The sequence below is a fragment of the Halichoerus grypus genome, chromosome 7, assembly GCF_964656455.1.
Source record: "Halichoerus grypus chromosome 7, mHalGry1.hap1.1, whole genome shotgun sequence".
Taxonomy (NCBI): domain Eukaryota; kingdom Metazoa; phylum Chordata; class Mammalia; order Carnivora; family Phocidae; genus Halichoerus; species Halichoerus grypus.
The window spans coordinates 99,311,073-99,333,533 of NC_135718.1; the positions used below are offsets into that span (position 1 = coordinate 99,311,073).

At 38.4% G+C, this 22,461-nt stretch overlaps 1 protein-coding gene across 6 annotated transcripts in view; it reads right to left on the reverse strand.

Moving 5' to 3' along the window:
* The window catches only part of NME7 (NME/NM23 family member 7), a 271,885-nt gene that overhangs the window by 53,711 nt on the left and 195,713 nt on the right, over positions 1–22,461 (reverse strand). For 4 of the 6 annotated variants that reach the window (XM_036098026.2, XM_078077927.1, XM_036098025.2 and 1 more), the window contains exon 11: positions 382–489. The exons of 1 other annotated variant lie outside the window; for it this stretch is intronic. In XM_036098026.2, coding sequence (XP_035953919.1) covers positions 382–489 — 108 coding nt within the window. Of the gene's footprint in view, positions 1–372; positions 490–22,461 lie in introns of those variants that run through there. One more of the 6 variants, XM_036098027.2, reaches the window with a different exon arrangement.

A 22,461-nucleotide genomic window follows, 5' to 3' on the forward strand; every position in this document is an offset into this window, starting at 1 on the left:
TTCTTGATTTCACTGACATATCATTATGACTAGAAACTTATGGTAATGGTATTTTTACCTGTTTTTAAAACAAATTTCACATTATTTAATGCTATAGCTCTTTGTTTTTAAAATTATTTTTAAATGTATGCATTAAAATATTGGCATGTATACACCAATCACAGAAATATGCCAAACACAGAAATATGCCAACCAATTAACTCTTTGAAGACCAGTTATATGCAGCATCCTACAACGTGGTCATTTAAAGTTGCACTCTGAAGTCCTCAGATGGCCAAGTAATAGTACAATCCAAGAATATTAAAAGGTTTCTTATGCACCAGAATTGCTGAGATTATGAGTTTGAAATATAAATAGGATGTCAACCTTTCTTTATCTTACCTCTAATAGGCCATCCTCTGGTAGATCAGTACAGTGAACAGCATTCTGGATCTTAGTTTTACCAAAGACTGCTCTGAGGGTTCCAGGGCGTAAATGCCGGGCAATTTCCTATAAATGCACATTCACATATAGTCAGTTGTTCAGTGTTAACAAGAAAAACACCAGCTACATGAAACACTTGAATTACCTGTTTATGAAATACATGTATACAGTGACGGCACTGATTTTTTTCTGGAAATAGCACGAATGCATGAAAACTTTGAGCAATGAAACATTTCAGTTCACTCATAAGACTTTTTCTGTGGCCTGATGTAAAGTCCAGAGGGCAACAATAATTATATCTTTTTTTATCAATAGATTATGGAAAAATCACATAAAATAGGAACTCAGTTCATTACTGTGAAAGACTTGTATCCTAACAACTTGATATAAAAATGAACTAGTTTGATGGCCCTGATTTCAAAAGATTTTTCAAAATGTTCCATTTGTTTCAGCTTAGTACTAGCTCACATTAGAGGAAACAATGGTTACAGATAACTCAAAACTGTAAAAGAAACAAGAAGTTAAAAAAATTAAAGATGGGGGAGTATTAATGACCTACTTATTAGTCTTTTTTTTTTATTCTAAATGAAACATTTCCAAAACTTCAATTTTAACTTTGACATATACATACTAAAAGGGTACTTAATATATATGAATATTTTTAAAAGAGGAACAAATACCTGTGTACCCACTATTCAGTGGAATTAAAATAATACAATAACTTTGAAGTCCCCGTGTGAGACTTCATCCTGACTCTATTCTATCCCACCCCTACCTCTACCCAGACGTACCTGTTACTCTCAATTTTATTTAAAGATTCCTTTGTTTTGTTTAGTTTTCAAAACATTGTTTTTCAGATTTGTCCATGTTGTTGTGTTTAGTAGTAATTCATTTGTTTTTATTACTATACAAATCCCATGTGTGATTGAGCATATTTTATCCATTTTCCTATTGATGGACATTCAACTAATTTCTTCACTCTCCCCCTTTCTCTCTCCTCTCCTTGCTTTGACACACACACACACACACACACACACACACACACACACACACAATCACACACAATTCTGCATGTATACAAGAGTTTCATCTGGATTAGGGCACATACATATTCAATTTTACTAAGTACTGCCAAACCATTTTCTTAAGCGGTTATAACAATTTGCCCTCAACCATCAGTGCACAAGAATTCCCACCACCCACAACAAAATCCACATTTGATATTGGCTAACTTTTTAATTTTGCTCTTCTAGTGGGTGTGAAATGGTGTCTCATTGTGTTCTTAGTTCATATTTCCGTGATTACTAAAGAAGATTAGTGTTCTTTCATATACATCCACTTTTGTAAAATGTTTATTCTTGTCTTCTTCCATCCATTTCCTACTGGGTTATTCTTTTCTTTTTGATTATTACTTTTATATCCTGAATTCTATTTTTTTTTTTAAAGATTTTATTTATTTATTTGAGAGAGAGAGAGAATGAGAGACAGAGAGCATGAGAAGGAGGAGGGTCAGAGGGAGAAGCAGACTCCCTGCCAAGCAGGGAGCCCGATGCGGGACTCGATCCCGGGACTCCAGGATCATGACCTGAGCCGAAGGCAGTCGCTTAACCAACTGAGCCACCCAGGCGCCCCCTGAATTCTATTTTTTGTCACTTTGCACAATGTAATATCGTTTCCCAGTCTGAAGCTTATCTTTGGGTTTTCTTTAGTATTTTTTTTATGAACAGAAATACTAAATTTTAATGAAATTAAATTTATCAGTCTTCTCATTTATGATTTGTGCTGTTTCTGAAGGAATTATTCTCTACTCCAAGACCATAAAGATATTCTTCTCTATTGTCTTCTAAAATGTTTAAAGTTTTGCCTTCCACATGAAGTTCTTGATTGACCTACAATTGACTTTTGGTTATAATGTTAGGGGGATATCCATTTCCATTTTTCCCACATGGATATTTAATTGCCCTAGCACCATTTATTGAATAGTTTCCCTCTTTCCCCACCAATCTCCAGTGATTAGCTCTGTTATATATAAGATTTCTGTGTAGGTATGAATCTGTTTATTGGTTTGCTGTTTGGTTCCACTGGATGTTCTGTCTATTCGCACATCTATATTATACTGTCTTAATTATTATAACTTTATAATAAGTCTTCATCTGGTAGGGCAAGTCCTCCAGATTTTGGTGTTTGAATGCATGAAGTTTGAGTTGCCTATTAGATATCCTATTAGATATCCAAATGAAGTTTTCAAATACATGGTTGGGTATGAATCTAGGATCAGAGGAGTCTTCCACACTGCAAATAGCAATTTGGGGGTCCATAGCATTTTTAAGGTATTTAAAGGTATCAGCTGGATGAGATTGTGAAGGCAGTGAGATGAGAGACAGGGGCACCATATCATAAGAAAATAAAGGAGACAAGGAGAGATGATGAGCAAAGGAGATGGAGAAGGAGCGACCAGCTAGGTAAGAAGAAATCCAGGAGAGTCCTTTCCTAGAAGACAGTGAAGAAAAATGTCAAGGACAGAGAGTCATCAACAATGCTCAATGTTGCTGAGAAGTCACGTAGAGTAAAGACCAAGAACTGAACACTGGATCTAATCAATACGGAGTCATGGATATCCTTGACAAGAGTGGTTTCAGAGGCCCAGTGATGAGCAAAACACAGATTGATGTGGTTTCACGAGAGAATGGGAGTAGAAGAACTGGAAAAAGTGAATACAGGCAACTATTTTGAGGAATTTTGCAGCAAAGAGGAGAAGAGAAATGGAGCAGTAAATGGAGGGAAGTGGAATGAGAGAGGTTTTTCTGGAGGAGAGTGTTATTTTTAAAATGAGAGAAATAATGGCACATTTACATGCTGATAGGAATGATCCAGTGAAGGGAAACACTGATGAAGCAGGAAGGAGAATGGAGAATTGCTGGAGTGATGGAGTCAAGTGCAGGAGTAAGGGAGTTGGCCTTATCTAGGAGCACGGAACATTCATCCTCAGCATCAAGACCACACACAGAGCCCACTGCAGGAAGTGGGTATATGCAGTGGTGACAACTTATGGAAGTTCTTTCTTTATTTTTAATTTTGATTTAGATATAACTTACATAGGTAACATGTATTGGTTTTAAGTGCCCCATGAATTTTGTCAAATAGACTCAGTAATCACCATCCTAAACAAAATATGGAACATTTCTAAAGTTCCCTCCAGAAGTTTTCCTTTGATTGATTCTATTATGCAGTGAAAAGGGCAGCAAGATTGTCATCAGCTGAGGGGAAGGCTGGAGAGGAGGTCTGGGGGATGTCAGGAGAGAAAAGAAGGTATGAACACATTTTAAGAGAGCAGGAAAGTGAATGAACTAGGAAAGTGAAATGTGATTGCTGACAGCACGGAGGGCCCTCCTGTGAGGCCCTTCACTGGTGAGGTTAGTGGTCATGAATACAAAGGGAGATTATACAGGACAGCTGTGTGTTCTTCTGTAGCCACACTCAGCTGCATGGATGCAGGCAGAAATTTTGGTAGAAAGTTGAATGTAATGAGGGTTGGGACTTTACTAAAAGAAAACCACAAAACAAGAGAGGGGTAAGGGAGTTGAGGGGTATGCAAGAGAGTGATAATAAGGATGGGCAACAAAAATTAAACTGAGTAAGAAAGCAAGAGCCTGGGGGTGGGCAGAGCGGTGAGAGGCACTGAAAAGGTAGATCAATGGATCAGAGCTAGTGGGATGGAATGATTATTAAAATTGGTGTTTGAAGAAATGAGCTGGAAAGTTAAGAGAAAGGATACTTAAAATTGAAATTATTGGAAGTGAGCGGAGAAGGGGGGCGGATTAGCAACACTCTGGGGATTTGCCAGGTGTAATCTGAAACTGGCTGCTGTACTCAGAGGGCAGAGAAAAACTGAAGAAAGAGGTTAGTAGTGGCAGTTTTCATAAGCAAAGGGAACTTGGGTGGCAGCAAGGTGAGTGGATTCCTGCAACCACCAGCCACATCCTAAGTTTATACAGAGGCCTTCACTGGGTTCAGTCATGTATACTATGCAGGTGTTCTCAACACCGCATCATTATGTCAAGGCTGTGTCCTTGGAGCAGCCACTGGGGGGAAAGGCAAGCAGAACCCACGTTCCAAGGACAGGGGAGGGGGTGAGGAGCCTCTGATCGACTAGGTCAACTGGTGGTCATGTCTGTTCAATGACCTTCCCCGACATGGGGTTACAGTGATTTATAATGATCAGTTTTAAGGTGTAACCATGCCCAAGGTCACGTGGAGGGCAAGAATACTGAGGAACGGAGGATCACAGACTGAGAGGCAAAGTACTGAATGGATCAGCTCTATGGATATGGCAATCACCAAGAGTTATGGCGGCTGCATCTTTTGGTGCAAAAATGCTGAGCAGCATTCATACCTGTGATTCCATCCCTTTGGCACATCTTAAAGGTGTGCATTTATTTAATTACTTAAGTTCCTTTACAAGGTTGTATCAAATGTGTTATAAATGTATTACTTAAGAAAAACATTTTGATAAACTAGAAAATAAGGATGGCTCTATATTAAATTCATGACTTTCATTCTGTTCCCCCTAATTTTCCTGACAATTAAGCACCTGATATTACACACCTACTCTATTCACGTGGTGGCAAGCTGGCATTCTGTGAAGTAAGATATACTTTGTAAAATCATGAAGGTGGGTACTTATTTTTCTTTTCTTACAATTTCAGTTAGGAGGAAAACACTTGAAAAGGATTCCATTTGACTGTACTGTTTCATAAGAACTTACCCTGTACCTACTTTATTTGGCATTCACCATTTTCATTAAAATATTACCCTCATGTGACTCTATATGCACCACACTTGAATTCTGAAGAGGTGTGTGTGTGTGTGTGTGTGTGTGTGTGTGTGTGTGTGTGTGTGTGTGTGTGTGGTGGTGGTGGTGGTGGTGGTGGTGGTGGTGGGGGTCATTGTTAATGTCTAATCATATCGTACTGTGGTGAGAGAATGTGGTCTCTTTGGTCGTCCCTTGAAGGAGTTTGTTGGGATTTTCTTTGCATAGTCAATTTTAGTCAGTGTCTCAAGGGTAGCTGAAAAGAATACTGTCACATCTGCGTGCAGGAAGTTGATCGTGAAGTAGCCTCAGGATCTACACTTGTGGGGAAGTGAGGAATACAGGATTGGGCAGAGGGAGAAGTTGAATTGCAATGAGTAACAACAGCAGCCTCAGATAATCCTACAGGGAGCTCTGGAGCTACGATGACCCTTCACAGTCATCCTGAATTGAAGCAAACAGGTGAGGCCTTGATCTCTCCAAACTGACAAGTCACTGGAAATGGGCCACTCCAAGGAAGGGGCCATGACCTTGGGCAAGGTGACTTTCTTCAATAGAAGGCAGTATCTGTAAGACTTACTGAATTACTGTTAGCTGCCAACACACAGCTGGGGAATGGGAACTTCAGTCCTGAAGGTGAGAGAGGGATCTGAGTGGCCCTCCACAGCCTCTACTACTTCCATGCAAACACACACACACACACACACACACACACACACACAACACACACCCCAACTGCATATACAGCATATATGACAAATATGATGTTGCAGACCACTGTAATCTGATTACCATTCTTTTTAGGTAATGAATTTTTTTCTCTTTTCTGGAAGATTTTGCATTATCTCTTTAGCTAGGCATTGGTCATTTGCCAGTCATTCTGCTCCACGGTCTGTTGACTGCTGTCCAATTCAAAGTGAAGAGCTACATCTTTAATCAGCTCCCTTTTTTTTAATTATTATGTTAATCACCATACATTACATCATGAATATTTGAAGTAGTGTTCCATGATTTGTTGTTTACAGATAACACCCAGTGCTCCATGCAGAACGTGCCCTCTTTAATACCCATCACCAGGCTAACCCATTCCCCCACCCCCCTCCCCTCTAGAACCCTCAGTTTGTTTTCCAGAATCCATAGTCTCTCATGGTTCATCTCTCCCTCTGATTTCCCCCCCTGCATTCTTCCCCTCCTGCTATCTTCTTCTTTTTTTTTTTTTAAACATATAATGTATTATTTGTTTCAAAGGTACAGGTCTGTGATTCAACATTCTTATACAATTCACAGCGCTCACCATAGCACATACCCTCCCTAATGTCTATCACCCAGACACCCCATCCCTCCCACCCTCCACCACTTCAGCAACCCTCAGTTTGTTTCCTGAGATTAAGAATTCCTTATATCAGTGAGGTCATATGATACATGTCTTTCTCTGATTGACTTATTTTGCTCAGCATAATACCCTCCAGTTCCATCCACGTCGTTGCAAATGGCAAGCTTTCATTCCTTTTGATGGCTGCATAATATTCCATTGTATATATATACCACTTCTTCTTGATCCATTCATCTGTCGATGGACATCTTGGCTCTTTCCATAGCTTGGCTATTGTGGACATTGCTGCTATAAAAATCAGAGTGCACATACCCCTTTGGATCTCTACATTTGTATCTTTGGGGTAAATACCCAGTAGTGCAATTGCTGGGTCATATGGTAGCTCTATTTTCAAGTTTCTGAGGAACCTCCATACTGTTTTCCAGAGTGGTTGCACCAGCTTGCATTCCCACCAACAGTGTAGGAGGGTTCCCCTTTCTCCATATCCCCGCCAACATCTGTCATTTCCTGACTTGTTATTTTTAGTCATTCTGACTGGTGTGAGGTGGTATCTCATTGAGGTTTTGATTTGGATTTCCCTGATGCCGAGCAATGTTGAGCACTTTTTCATGTGTCTGTTGGCCATTTGATTGTCTTCTTTGGAAAAATGTCTGTTCATGTCTTCTGCCCATTTCTTGATTGGATCATTTGTTCTTTGGGTGTTGAGTTTGATAAGTTCTTTATAGATTTTGGATACTAGCCCTTTATCTGATATGTCATTTGCAAATATCTTCTCCCATTCTGTCGGTTCTCTTTTGGTTTTGTTGACTGTTTCTTTTGCTGTGCAAAAGCTTTTTATCTTGATGAAGTCCCAATAGTTCAATTTTGCCCTTGCTTCTCTTGCCTTTGGCGATGTTTCTAGGAAGAAGTTGCTGCGGCTGAGGTTGAAGAGGTTGCTGCCTGTGTTCTCCTTTAGGATTTTGATGGATTCCTGTCTCACATTGAGGTCTTTCAACCATTTGGAGTCTATTTTTGTGTGTGGTGTAAGGAAATGGTCCAGTTTCATTCTTCTGCATGTGGCTGTCCAATTTTCCCAACACCATTTGTTGAAGAGACTGTCCTGTTTCCATTGGACATTCTTTCCTGCTTTGTCGAAGATTAGTTGACCATAGAGTTGAGGGTCCATTTCTGGGCTCTATATTCTGTTCCATTGATCTATGTGTCTGTTTTTCTGCCAGTACCATACTGTCTTGATGATGACAGCTTTGTAATAGAGCTGGAAGTCCGGAACTGTGATGCCGCCAGCTTTGCTTTTCTTTTTCAACATTCCTCTGGCTATTCGGGGTCTTTTCTGGTTCCATACAAATTTTAGGATTATTTGTTCCATTTCTTTGAAGAAAGTGGATGGTATTTTGATGGGGATTGCATTGAATGTGTAGATTGCTCTAGGTAGCATTGACACCTTCACAATATTTGTTCTTCCAATCCATGAACATGGAACGTTTTTCCATTTCTTTATGTCTTCCTCAATTTCGTTCATGAGTATTTTATAGTTTTCTGAGTACAGATCCTTTGCCTCTTTGGTTAGATTTATTCCTAGGTATCTTATGGTTTTGTGTGAAATTGTTAATGGGATCAACGCCTTAATTTCTCTTTCTTCTGTCTTGCTGTTGGTTTATAGGAATGCCACTGATTTCTGTGCATTGATTTTATATCCTGCCACTTGACTGAATTCCTGTATGAGTTCTAGCAGTTTTGGGGTGGAGTCTTTTGGGTTTTCCACATAAAGTATCATATCATCTGCAAAGAGTGAGAGTTTGACTTCTTCTTTGCCGATTTGGATGCCTTTGATTTCTTTTTGTTGTCTGATTGCTGTGGCTAGGACTTCTAATACTATGTTGAATAGCAGTGGTGACAGTGGACATCCCTGCCGCGTTCCTGACCTTAGGGGAAACACTCTCAGTTTTTCCCCATTGAGAATGATATTCGCTGTGGGTTTTTCATAGATGGCTTTTATGATCTTGAGGTATGTACCCTCTATCCCTATACTCTGAAGAGTTTTGATCAAGAAAGGATGCTGTACTTTGTCAAATGCTTTTTCTGCATCTATTGAGAGGATCATATGGTTCTTGTTCTTTCTTTTGTTAATGTATTGTATCACATTGATTGATTTGCGGATGTTGAACCAACCTTGCAGCCCAGGGATAAATCCCACTTGGTCGTGGTGAATAATCCTTTTAATGTACTGTTGGATCCTATTGGCTAGTATTTTGGTGAGAATTTTTGCATCCATGTTCATCAAGGATATTGGTCTGTAATTCTCCTTTTTGATGGGGTCTTTGTCTGGTTTGGGGATCAAGGTAATGGTGGCCTTGTAAAACGAGTTTGGAAGTTTTCCTTCCATTTCTATTTTTTGGAACAGTTTCAGAAGAACAGGTATTAATTCTTTAAATGTTTGGTAGAATTCCCCTGGGAAGCCATCTGGCCCTGGGCTCGTTTGTTGGGAGATTTTTCATTACTGCTTCAATTTCCCTAGTGGTTATAGGTCTGTTCAGGTTTTCTATTTCTTCCTGGTTCAGTTTTGGTAGTTGATACATCTCTAGGAATGCATCCATTTCTTCCAGATTATCTAATTTGCTGGCATACAGTTGCTCATAATATGTTCTTATAATTGTTTGTATTTCTTTGGTGTTGGTTGTGATCTCTCTGCTATCATTCATGATTTTATTTATTTGGGTCCTTTCTCTTTTCTTTTTGATAAGTCTGGCCAGGGGTTTATCAATCTTGTTAATTCTTTCAAAGAACCAGCTCCTAGTTTTGTTGATCTGTTCTACTGTTCTTTTGGTTTCTATTTCATGGATTTCTGCTCTGATCTTTATTAATTCTCTTCTCCTGCTGGGTTTAGGCTTTATTTGCTGTTCTCGGTGTAGGGTTAGGTTGTGTATTTGAGACCTTTCTTTTGTTTCTTGAGAAAGGCTTGTATTGTTATATACTTTCCTCTTAGGACTGCCTTTGCTGCATCCCAAATATTTTGAACAGCTGTGTTTTCATTTTCATTGGTTTCCATGAATTTTTTAAATTCTTCTTTAATTTCCTGGTTGACCCATTCATTCTTTAGTAGGATGCTCTTTAGCCTCCATGTATTTGAGTTCTTTCCGACTTTCCTCTTGTGATTGAGTTCTAGTTTCAAAGCATTGTGGTCTGAAAATATGCAGGGAATGATCCCGGTCTTTTGGTACCAGTTGAGACCTGATTTGTGACCTAGGATGTGATCTATTCTGGAGAATGTTCCATGGGCACTAGAGAAGAATGTGAATTCTGTTGCTCTGGGATGGAATGTTCTGAATATATCTGTGAAGTCCATTTGGTCCAGTGTGTCATTTAAAGTCTTTATTTCCTTGTTGATCTTTTGCTTAGATGATCTGTCCATTTCAGTGAAGGGGGTGTTAAAGTCCCACACTATTATTGTATTGTTGTCGATGTGTTTCTTTGCTTCTGTTATTAATTGCCTTATATAATTGGCTGCTCCCATGTTAGGGGCATAGATATTTACAATTGTTAGATCTTCTTGTGGGATAGACCCTTTAGGTAGGATATAGTGTCCTTCCTCATCTCTTATTACAGTCTTTGGTTTAAAATCTAATTTGTCTCATATAAGGATTGCCACCCCAGCTTTCTTTTGGTGTCCATTAGCATGGTAAATGGTTTTCCACCCCCTCACTTTCAATCTGGGGGTGTCTTTGGGTCTAAAATGAGTCTCTTGCAGACAGCATATTGATGGGTCTTGTTTTTTTATCCACTCTGATAGCCTGTGTCTTTTGATTGGGGCATTTAGCCCATTTACATTCAGGGTAACTATTGAAAGATATGAATATAGTGCCATTGTATTGCCTGTGAGGTGACTGTTACTGTACACTGTCTGTGTTCCTTTCTGGTCTATGTTGCTTTTAGGCTCTGTCTTTGCTTAGAGGACCCCTTTCAATATTTCTGGTGGGGCTGGGTTTGTGTTTGCAAATTCCTTTAGTTTTTGTTTGTCCTGGAAGCTTTTTATCTCTCCTTCTATTTTCAGTGACAGCCTAGCTGGATATAGTATTCTTGGCTGCATATTTTTCTCATTTAGTGCTCTGAATATATCCTGCCAGTCCTTTCAGGCCTGCCAGGTCTCTGTGGATAGGTCTGTTGCCAATCTAGTGTTTCTACCATTGTAGGTTACATATCTCTTCTCCCGAGCTGCTTTCAGGATTTTCTATTTGTCTCTGAGACTCGTAAGTTTTAATATTAGATGTTGGGGTGTTGACCTATTTTTATTGATTTTGAGAGGGGTTCTCTGTGCCTCCTGGATTTTGATGCCTGTTTCCTTCCCCAAATTAAGGAAGCTCTCTGCTATAATTTGCTCCAATATACCTTCTGCCCCTCTCTCTCTTTGTTCTTCTTCTGGGATCCCAATTATTCTAATATTGTTTCATCTTATGGTATTACTTATCTCTCGAATTCTGCTCTCATGATCCAGTAGTTGTTTATCTCTCTTTTTCTCAGCTTCTTTATTTTCCAACATTTGGTCTTCTATATCACTAATTCTCTCTCTGCCTCATTTATCCTGGCAGTTAGAGCCTCCATTTTTGATTGCACCTCATTAATAGCCTTTTTGATTTCGACTTGGTTAGATTTTAGTTCTTTTATTTCTCCAGAAAGGGTTTCTCTAATATCTTCCATGCTTTTTTCAAGCCCAGCTAGTATCTTTAAAATCATCATTCTGAACTCTAGTTCCGACATCTTACTCATGTCTGTATTGACTAGGTCCCTGGTAGTCGGTACTGCCTCTTGTTCTTTTTTTTGAGGTGATTTTTTCCATCTTGTCATTTTGTCCAGAGGAGAATAGATGAATGAGAGAACAAAATGCTAACAGGGTAACAACGTCCCCAGAAAATATACACTAAACAAATCAGAAAAGACCTGAAACCGGGGGAAAAGAAAGGGAAAGAAAGAAAAAAGAAAAAGGAAAAGGAAAAGATAAAAACAAACAAACAAAAAAACAGAATATGATCAAATATGATCAGGCTGGTACATAGATCAGTGCCACACACTAGATTTTGGGCGTATTTTGGTCTGTTAGAAGAAAGTACTTCCCAAATTTTAAAGAAAGAAACACTTATATATGTACAAAAATAAGGGTTAATATGATGAAGGGATGGAATATGACTGTAAAGATGAAAATTATAAAAGATTTCTAAGAGGAATTGATAAGATAAGAAGTTGGTTGAAAAAAGAACGAAGAGGATTAAAAAAAAAAAAGGAGAGAATGTGATCAGGCAGGAGACTAGAACAAAGCCATACACTAGAGATTTAGAGTATATTTTGGTCTGTTAGAAGAAACTGTATCCCAAAATTTTAAAGAGAGAACAACTTATATATATGTACCAAAAATAGGGTTAACTACTATGAAGGGATAGAATATGGCTCTAAAAATGAAAAATAAAAAAGATTTTTTAAAAAAGGGATTGATAAGATGTTGGTGGAAAAAGGGAAAAAGAAAAATTCAAAAAAAGAAAGTTAAAAAAAATTAACTTTGAAAGACTAAAGAATCAGGGGGAAAAAAGCCATGAATTCTATGTGCAGTATTCCCCTAGAGCTGGAGTTCCGCTGTTCTCATTGATCGGTAAACTTGGTCTTGGCTGGCTGTTCTTGCTGATCTTCTGGGGGAGGGGCCTGTTGCCGTGATTCCCAAATGTCTCTGCCGGAGGCGGAATTGCCCCGCCCTTGCCCCGTTGGGCTAAGTAATCTGCTCGGGTTTGCTCTCGGGAGCTTTTGTTCCCTGCAAGCTTTCGGTACAGCTTTGGAGGATGAGAGTGAAAATGGCGGCCTCCCAATCTCTGCCCAGAGGAGCCGAGAACTCGGGGCCCCACTCCTCAGTGCGCCCCCAGAGAAAAGCAGTCAGTCACTCCCGTCTCCCTGCTCTCCGGCCACACTCCGTGCTCACGTGACCTGTGACCGAGCATTTCTATCTCTGGCACAGGACCCTGTGTGGAGTCTCCAAACCCAGCAGATCCCTGCAGCGCGCTCCCGCGCTGCTCCTCCCGGGGGAGGAAGGGGAGTTTCCTGGGATCTGCTGCTTGTTGGGTCCCTGCTAGAGGAGCAGTGGCCCCACTGTGCCGTGGATCACGGTTTATGGCAACCCCGAGATGAGAGCCCACGCCTTGGCTCCGTCTCTGCAGCCGGCTTCCCCGCTCTGATACCTGGGAGCTCTGCCACACTCAGGCACCCCCGGTCTTTCTGTGGCCCTGGGGGTCCTGAGACCACACTGTCCCAGCAAGGGTTCCACCCCCCGCTTAGCCACTGGAGCGATGTTCCTCAGCGGAGCAGACTTCCAAAAGTTCCAATTTTGTGTTCCGCTGCTCTATCACTTGCCAGTAGCGGCTGACAAAGGCCCCCTCCCCTGCCATCTATCTTCCTGAATATCGCCTCTGATTCACTTCTCCACACGTCCTACTTTCCAGAAAGTGGTCGTTTTTCTGTTCAGAGAGTTGCTGCTATTCTTTTCTTTGATTTCCTGTTGAGTTCGTAGGTGTTCAGAATGGTTTGATCCCTATCCAGCTGAATTCCTGGGACCAGATGAAATTTAGGTCTCCTACAACTCCACCATCTTGCTCCTCCCCCGAAATTTACTGATTTTTTATAGAACTTTTAAGAAAGACAACTTAATGATCAACTATAGAGTATATTCATGCAATGAGTGGTGCGTTGTGGATAATCATACCTGGTCATTAGTCTAATTTCAAAAAAATTCTAAGTAAAAGGAAAAAGTCTTCTCTAAACTATAGGGTAACCATTGTCGGCAACGATACAGACAAGAGGATAAATATTAAAAGAGAAACTAGCATAGCTTCAGTCAGCTACAAAGCTGTGAAGCAAAACAGAATATAATGGTATAATTATTGCCCTCATTTCACAGAAAACAAGTGTAATAGGATAACTTAATATTAAAGACCAAATAAGCAACTGCCATAATTAAAGCAGCAAATATTCATGCTTTTAGCCAAGGAGTCCTGTAATATTAGAGTACATGCTGAATTCTTGCCTTGACTCCTCTGGTACTTCAAAAACATCCCACTGAAGCTGACTCTCGAGGAGCTTTTCCATTTGCATGAAACTTTGCATTAACTAGTGCAGTTACAGTTTTATATTCCTGGGAGATGAGCAATATTAGACTAATTCACAACTAAAACAAGGTAATGGAATATTGGAGGAATTGGGAGTAGGAAAGGGAACCACAAAAGAGATCCAAAGGCTACTTTCTGTAAGTCTAAGGATCCTTCTAGAACCTACGCACAGGACTCAGAAAGATTAATTGCAAAATTAAACTCAACTACTTATGTATTAATCTCATTGAGTGAACTGTCAGAGAATTCACAGTAAATACACTTATCTTACTAGCTCTGGAGACCACGTGATTTGCTTAAATATGAGGAATCATTAAAACACCTGGCTTGTGAACTCTTGACAGGCTTCATATCTCACTTTTCATTAAGTAGAAATTAGATGTAATGTAAATTTATAGAACCTGAAGAGGGTGATAATTAAATGGGATTTCAGGTGAAACATTTAGACAATTCAATCCTGTCTTTTGCACTAGGCTTCAATAGACCAGGTGCCATAGTAATCATTTCCTCTTAATGAGCTGTTTGCTACTTTAGCCAACAACAGGCACTGGCTGACACAGGTGTTATTTTAAAATAAAAACGATGATCCCTTCATTCTCTTTTTAAATAGTTGGGCAAATCTCTTTGCTCACTTTTATGTAAATTACTTTATAGTTTAGCAACACCCACAAGGATTCATTTATATTAAGTCTGTGAACATATATGTCAGTATAGAAGAAAAATGATATAACTTTTTGGTAAACACTTTCCTGTTTTCTGTTTTTCCCAAATGCTACATTTAGGAGATTTAACCTTTGAAGTATAGTCATATTACTACTGAGAAACTTTAGAGGCATTCTCAATCTCTCCCCCAAAAAGAAGTGCTCCCCACAGTCTACTCCATCCTGATAAAATAAAGAATTGCTACGCAATCTTCCCTGACTCTCCTAAGAAACACAGCTCAATACTCAGAAACTCCTCTAAAAGAACAAAACAATGAAACAGCTGGGACCCATTCCTGGCACCTTTAGCGCCCAATTTATTATAAAGTCCTGTCAATAAAATGTTGAAATATAGTCCACATTAGTCTATTTCTCTTTTCCTCCATGCTGTCACCATATTCTCTTGCCTAGACTATTGATTTCTTAGATTTCACTTTTCCTGGTGCTCCCGATAAATACATTCTCCACAAAGCAGTCAGAGTGAGACTATACAACATAAGTTTAATCATACCATCTCCCTACCTAAGATGCTTTCCTTATCAGAAAATCTAAAATGTTTAACATGCTCTAGAAAGGCCTACAGGATCTGATTCCTGCTTTCTTCTCCACCTACACCTGAAATAATCTAGTCACTTCCACCTCTTCCGGTTTTCAGAGCCACCAAGCTCTTTCCTGGCTCCAGCATGAAAACACATACTATTCCCTTTGAATATTCTGGCTCAGAAGTTTTTCTCCCTCTTCTCAAGAAGTTCACGTTCCTAACAAATGGTTCAGAATAAGCAACATAAATAAGATCAAGTAGATTCTATAGAGTGGCTCTCTTAACCCTTCATCCTATCCTCCTTCCAGATGGAGGTTAGAAATCTAAAAAATTACATTCTCTAGACACCCTTTACGCTAGAGTTCTTGATGTAAACTGTGTTCCTCCAATGAGATCTGGAAGGCAGAACTGAACACAGTCCATCCATCTACCTGCTGATGTTGCCCCTGGCAGACAAGGTGGGACCTACGAGTGTTTAGAGGCAGTTGTGGTGGCCGGACTCAGTGCGTGAGTCACCAGATTCTGTGACAGTCAGTGGTGATGGCAGCAGCAGCTTCTGGCTTAGATGCAGCTACAGCGAGGTGAGATGACCTTGAAATCAATAGCTCCAGTGGTCTAACAAACTCACCTTAGTATATACAGGTATGCTTCAAATTATAAAATAGGACAGAGAGTTCATAAGATTTAAGATTATCTATCCTATAGTAGCAACATAAATCTCAGAAGTTAGTGGAAATATCTTGGTGTCCTTAAAGGTCTAGGTTCAGTATACTGGACTGAATTAAATGAGATAATGCCCATAAAATGTCTAATAGTGTCTGGCCAAATTGGAGGCACTCAACAGTAGATACAGTCATCATCTTCATAATATTATAAATAAACTCCTAAGATTATAGCTAATAATGAAGCAGTTACATAGTGCTTTTCATTTTTAAAAGATATAATATTTCATATGTACCTCGCGACCCCCTATTGTGTTGACAATGCAGACAGTTTTCACCTTTTATAGGTCTGGATAACCTGGTTCTACAGTCTTAGACTTCCTGTCCAGCACTGGAAAAAGAGTGTATCCAAAGATCAACCACTTTGGGCAAACTCTTAATATCCTAACATGCCCCATGTCTGCTACAATTCCCTTTAAAGTTGCCAGGAGTCTACCCCTATCACCACAGTTCACCCTCTCACCTTGTTTAAACCACAGTGGTCTCCTAACAGGCCAGCTTGCTTCCACTGTCAAAAATTTATTTGATATCTGATTCACTCTTGTCATCTGTAAATGCCTTAAGGACAAGGGCTATGACTTTTGTATATCCAACACACAGAGAATGCTCATGAAAGATTCACTGAGTAACAGTAGTAATGATTTACTGCAGGAGTGAATACATGAATTTAATGACTACATGCTCAAATATATACACTTCATTAACCTGGTTAACAATAGGGTAGAAAAATTACCTCTCGGTTACTAATAATCCAGTGGGCCCTTTTGGGTATGTTACACTCATGAGACATGCTTATTTTAAGGAATCCTGAAGCAAATCCTTTTGAAATGAAAGTAATCACTACTTAATTTATCTGTTTTGTGGGTTGATGGTTTTGTGTACCAGATTTTCTCAAATTAGGGCACACCTGTTTGAGAACAGAATCAAGAACTCTAAGCACTAATCCCATAGCTCTGAAAGTGACTTGCTTTGTGACCTTGATTGAGGATACTACTACTCTTTCATCACAGATACAGAACACCATGTGGTGAATATGAAATAAGATGTGAGCAGTCCACCAGAGTGGCATTAGGCGTATAAGCACATACTCATAAATGACTTTTCCAGTTAGGATAGTAAGACATACCTAAATTCCCCAAAGGGCTACTGAATCTTCTGGTGAATATTCATAGTGTAGAAAGGACCACCTCATTCTAAACTTAGTGGTCACATTATAGTTAATCATCTTTCACCTTATTTGAACTTCTCTATTACCTCTTTCTAAAACACATACACTCCTCTATTACTCTATAATGCAGTAAGTCACATTATTATATAGGACTTGAGGCAAGATCCTCACTTAAAAAGGAAATAATAAACTCTGTTCACCAAAGTTACAATGTCATCATTATTTTCTTGATTATATATTTTTTACAAGTACACATTTGTGCACAAAATATGCTAAATTTTTCTATGAATGAGAATACTTGATAAATCAGAATATCCCTTTACCTAGATAAATCAGATTACACTTGTTCCCCTCAGAAGCATCTTGTTTCCTTCCCTGTTTATTGTAAAAAGGTATTTTTTTAAAATTTTTTTCTCATCTTTAGCCTTTAACTGTAATAGCCTTTTTAAAAGAAAAACTTCTCTTCGGGAGTTATATTCAAAGAGGTAACTTTAATCCCCTGAAATTCACTTTCTCTTCCTAACAGAATTGTAAACTATCATCTTGAAACACAAAATTTACATTGGAAAAAAACATTCCATTTCCTCATTCTTTTCCAGACTCTGATCTCTGCTTTTCTCTGCCAAAGCAATGTTCAGAACACCTTACAGAAATCTGATTTTCTCTTGTACAGCTGGAATGAAATAATTTTTTTTCTTAACAAAGGATAACTCTGAACTTTAATCTGTGTAGTTGAATATTTTAGAAAACCACAGGAAAAGTAATTTCAAAACTTTCATTTGACAGTAATTAGAATGAATGCGGCATCTCCAACCCTAGTCTTCTAGTACCTCAAACACATGTCCCCAAATAATTATCTTCCACTATACCCTGCAACCTCCAGGCGCCAGCTCAATATCTCTCCTTTCGTTCCTAGTGGCATCACTATCCTCCCAAATGTTCAGGCAAGATAATTTAAAACTATTTCTAACAATTTCAGTCATTACACACAACAAGTTGGTCACTACCTAATTTGTTTATTTGTTAATATCCCCCTCCATTTATTCAGTGAGTATTTATTGATACCTATAACATGTGAGGTACTGATGCTGAAAATAAGGAAATAAGGTTTAATTGCACATGATAGTTTTATTCTAAGAAGTCTTACAAGATGTCACGTAAATAAACAGATAGTGATGTTCTAGGAATTGTTTAACAAATGGCTGTCAAAAAATAAACAACAAACTGATCTGTATTGTTTGCCCAATTCCATGGTGTAAATAGTCCCACCATGACAGAACATGGAATTGGGAAGTAATGCTAACAACTGGATCTTGGAAGCTGATGCAAGCTGATAACATACCACTGTAAAAGTCCTCCCAATGTGACAAAAGCTCTCCTGAGGATATAATTCAAAGTGCTCTGGGAACACAAGGAAGGGTACTCAGGGCAGGTTTCTTCTTGGTTCTGTGAACTTCTTTCCATTCTTCACAGCTACTCCCTTAGTTTAGCAAGGTGCAAGGGAAGCCAGCATGATGGCTTTTTCCCTAACTCAATCACCCTCTGGTAGCTCCCCACTCCTTAAAAAATAAGTTCAAACTTATAAGGTATGGTAATTCAAGGTGCTTCTCAATTTTGCCCTGAGGTATTCTTTTAGCCTCATCACTTCATACATATCTATATGATTTATGGTTTAGAAAATATTTAGAAGTGGTAAAGGCTACTGAAAGAGAAAAACAAAATTGCTCATAGACCCAGGACATAAAAGAGGACATACATATTTGCCTTAACAGTGTATCTTCTTATACAACTTGCATTGAGTCCTGTCTATTCTCTGTGATACTCAACATGCCTGTCAAACACAGTGGGGTGGAGAAGTTTATCAATAATTTATTTACTCTTCCCTGAACTTGGAATGTATTTTTATTTCAACATAACTTGTTCATGCTATTCCTTGGAGTATATTTTCTCTGTTATCCTTTGGTCAGTGAAACCCTAAGCCTCCACAAGAAAAGTCCCTCCATGAAGTATTTCCTAATCCCCAGCTGGAGTTCATAACTCTCTGTGCTACAAAGTGCACTTAGCACAGTATAACTTGTATTGTAACTGAAATTATGTTGGCTGTCTCTCTGTAAGAGTATTGATCAGCACTATTTGCAGATATAATATTGTGCATATAAACTCCAAAAGACTCCACCAAAAAACTAGAAGTAATGTATGAATTCAAAATTAATACTCAGAAATTGGTAGTGTTTCTATACACTAATAATAAAGTAGGAGAAAGAGAAATTAAGAAAACAATTCCATTTACAATCACACCAGAAAGAATAAAATATCTTCAAATATACTTAACTGTGGAGGTGAAAGACCTATACTTTGAAAACTATAAAACACTGATGAAAGAAATTGAAGATGACACAAACAAATGGAAAGATATTCCATGATAATGGATTAGAACTAATATTGTTAAAATGTCCATACTACCCAAAGCAATCTACAGATTCCATGCAATCCCCATAAAAATGCAATAGCATTTTTCACAGAACCAGAACAAATAATACTAAACTTTGTATGGAATGACAATAGATCCCAAATAGCCAGAGGAATCTGAGAAAGAACAAAGCTGGAGGTATTAGAATTCCAGACTTCAAGATACAGTAGAAAGCTGTAGTCATCAAAACAGTATGGTACTGGCACAAAAATAGGCACAGATCAATGGAACAGAGAGCCCAGAAATAAACCCATGTTTATATGGCCAATTAATCTATGACAAATCAGGCAAGAATATACAATGAGAAAAAAAACAGTATCTTTAATAAATGGTGTTTAGAAAACTGGACAGCTACATGTAAAAGAGTGAAACTGGACCACTTTCTAACACCATACTCAAAAATAAATTCAAAATGTATTAAAGACCTACAGGTGAGACCTGAAACCATAAAAACCCTAGAAGAGACACAGGCAGTAATTTCTCTGACATTGGTCATAACAACATTTTTCTAGATATGTCTCCTAAGGCAAGAGAAACAAAAATAAAAATAAACTATTGACACTATGTCAAAATAAAAAGCTTTTGCACAGCAAGGGAAACCAACAAAATGAAAAGGCTACCTACTAAATGGGCAAAGATATTTGTAAATTATGTATCTGATAAGGGGTTAGTACCCCAAATATATAATATATACAATTCAACACCAAAAAACAGACAATCTAATTAAAAACTGGGCAAAGGACCTGAATAGACATTTTTCCAAAGAAGACATATAGATGTCTAACAAATACATGAAAAGATGCTCCACATCACTCATCATCAGGGAAATGCAATTCAAAACCACAATGAGATATCACACCTGCCAGAATGGCCAGAATGAAAAAGAAGAAATAACAAGTGTTGGCAAGGATTTGGAGAAAAATGAACCCTCATATGTTGTTGGTGGGAGTGTACACTGGTGCAGCCACTGTGGAAAACACTATGGAGGTTCCCCAAAAAATTAAAAATGGAAATGCTCTATGACCCAATAATTCCACTACTGGATATTTACCCAAAGAAACAAAAATACTAATTTGAAAAGATATATGCACCCTTATGTTTACTGCACACTAGATACAATAGCCAAGACATGGAAAACAACCTAAGTGTCCATTGACAGATGAATGGATAAGGAAGATGTGGTGTATATATACAATGGGATATTATGCAGCCATAAAAAGGAATGAGAGCTTGCCATTTGTGACAATATAGATGGACCCAGAGGGTATAATGCTACGTGATATACATCAGTCAGAGAAAGACAAATACCATATGATTTCACTCATATTGTGAAATTTAAGAAACAAATCAAGTGAATAAACAAAAATATATAGAGAGAAACAAAAAACCAGACTCTTAAATATAGAATACAAACCAGTGGTTACCAGAGGGAAGGTGGATGGGGAGATGGGGAAAATAGATAAAGAGGATTAAGAGTACACTTACCTTGATGAGCACTGAGAAATGTACATAATTGTTGAATCATTATACTATACAACTGAAACCAATATAACACTGTGTGTTAATTGTACTCTAATTAAAAAAAGAAAAAGGTGTAAAGTTAGTTGGTGAATTCAGGATTTTTCTATTTTTTTTGACGGAGGCTTGGATGTCTATGTATTTCCCCCTTAGGACTAGAGAAAAAGCAACAAACGATGCCTAAGCCAGGCATTAGAAGAGAAATAATTAAGATTAGAGCAGAGATCAATGAATTAGAAACCAGAAACACAGTAAATCAGATCAATGAAACTAGAAGCTGGTTCTTTGAAAGAATTAATAAGATCAATAAACCACTGGCCAGACTTATCCCAAAAAAAAAAAAGAGAAAGGACCCAAATTAATAAAATTATGAATGAAAGGGGAGAGATCACGACCAACACCAAGGAAATAGAAACAATTATTAGAAATTATTATCAACAACTATATGCCAATAAATTAAGCAACCTGGAAGAAATGGATGCCTTCCTGGAAACCTATAAACTCCCAAGACTGAAACAGGAAGAAATAGACAACCTGAATAGGCCAACAACCAGTAACGAGATTGAAGCAGTGATCAAAAACCTCCCAAAAACAAGAGTCCAGGGCCTGATGGATTCCCTGGAGAATTCTACCAAACATTCAAAGAAGAAATAATACTTATTATCCGGAAGCTGTTTCAAAAAATAGAAACAGAAGGAGACCTTCCAGACTCATTCTGAGAGGCCAGCATTACCTTAATCCCCAAACCAGGCAAAGACCCCATCAAAAAGGAGAATTTCAGACCGATATCCCTGATGAATATGGATTCCAAAATCCTCAACAAAATGCTAGCTAATAGGATCCAACAGTACATTAAAAGGATCATCCACCACGAACAAGTGGGATTTATCCCCAGGATGCAGCGGTGGTTCAACATTTGCAAATCAATCAATGTGACAGAGCACATTAATAAGAGGAGGGAGAAGAACCATATGGTCCTCTCAATTGATGCAGAAGAAGCATTTGACAAAGTACAGCATCCTTTCCTCATTAAAACTCTTCAGAGTATAGGGATAGAGGGAACATTCCTCACGTTCATAAAATCCATCTATGAAAAACCTACAGCGAATATCATTCTCAATGGGGAAAAGCTGAGAGCCTTTCCCTTAAGATCAGGAACACGTCAAGGATGCCCACTCTCGCCACTGTTGTTCAACATAGGACTAGTAGTCCTAGCAACAGCAATCAGACAACAAAAAGAAATAAAAGGTATTCAAATTGGCAAAGAAGAAGTCAAAGTCTCTCTCTTCACAGATGACATGATACTTTATGTGGAAAACCCAAAAGACTCCACCCCCAAATTACTTGAACTCATCCAGCAATTCAGTAATGTGGCAGGATACAAAATCAATGCACAGAAATCAGTTGCTTTCTTATACACTAACAATGCAACTGTAGAAAGAGAAATTAGAGAAATGCTTCCATTCATAATAGCACCAAAAGCCATAAGATACCTTGGAATAAACCTAACCAAAGAGGTAAAGGATCTATACTCTAGGAACTACAGAACGCTCATGAAAGAAATTGAAGAAGACACACAAAGATGGGAAAACATTCCATGCTCATGGATCAGAAGAATAAACATTGTTAAAATAGTTGA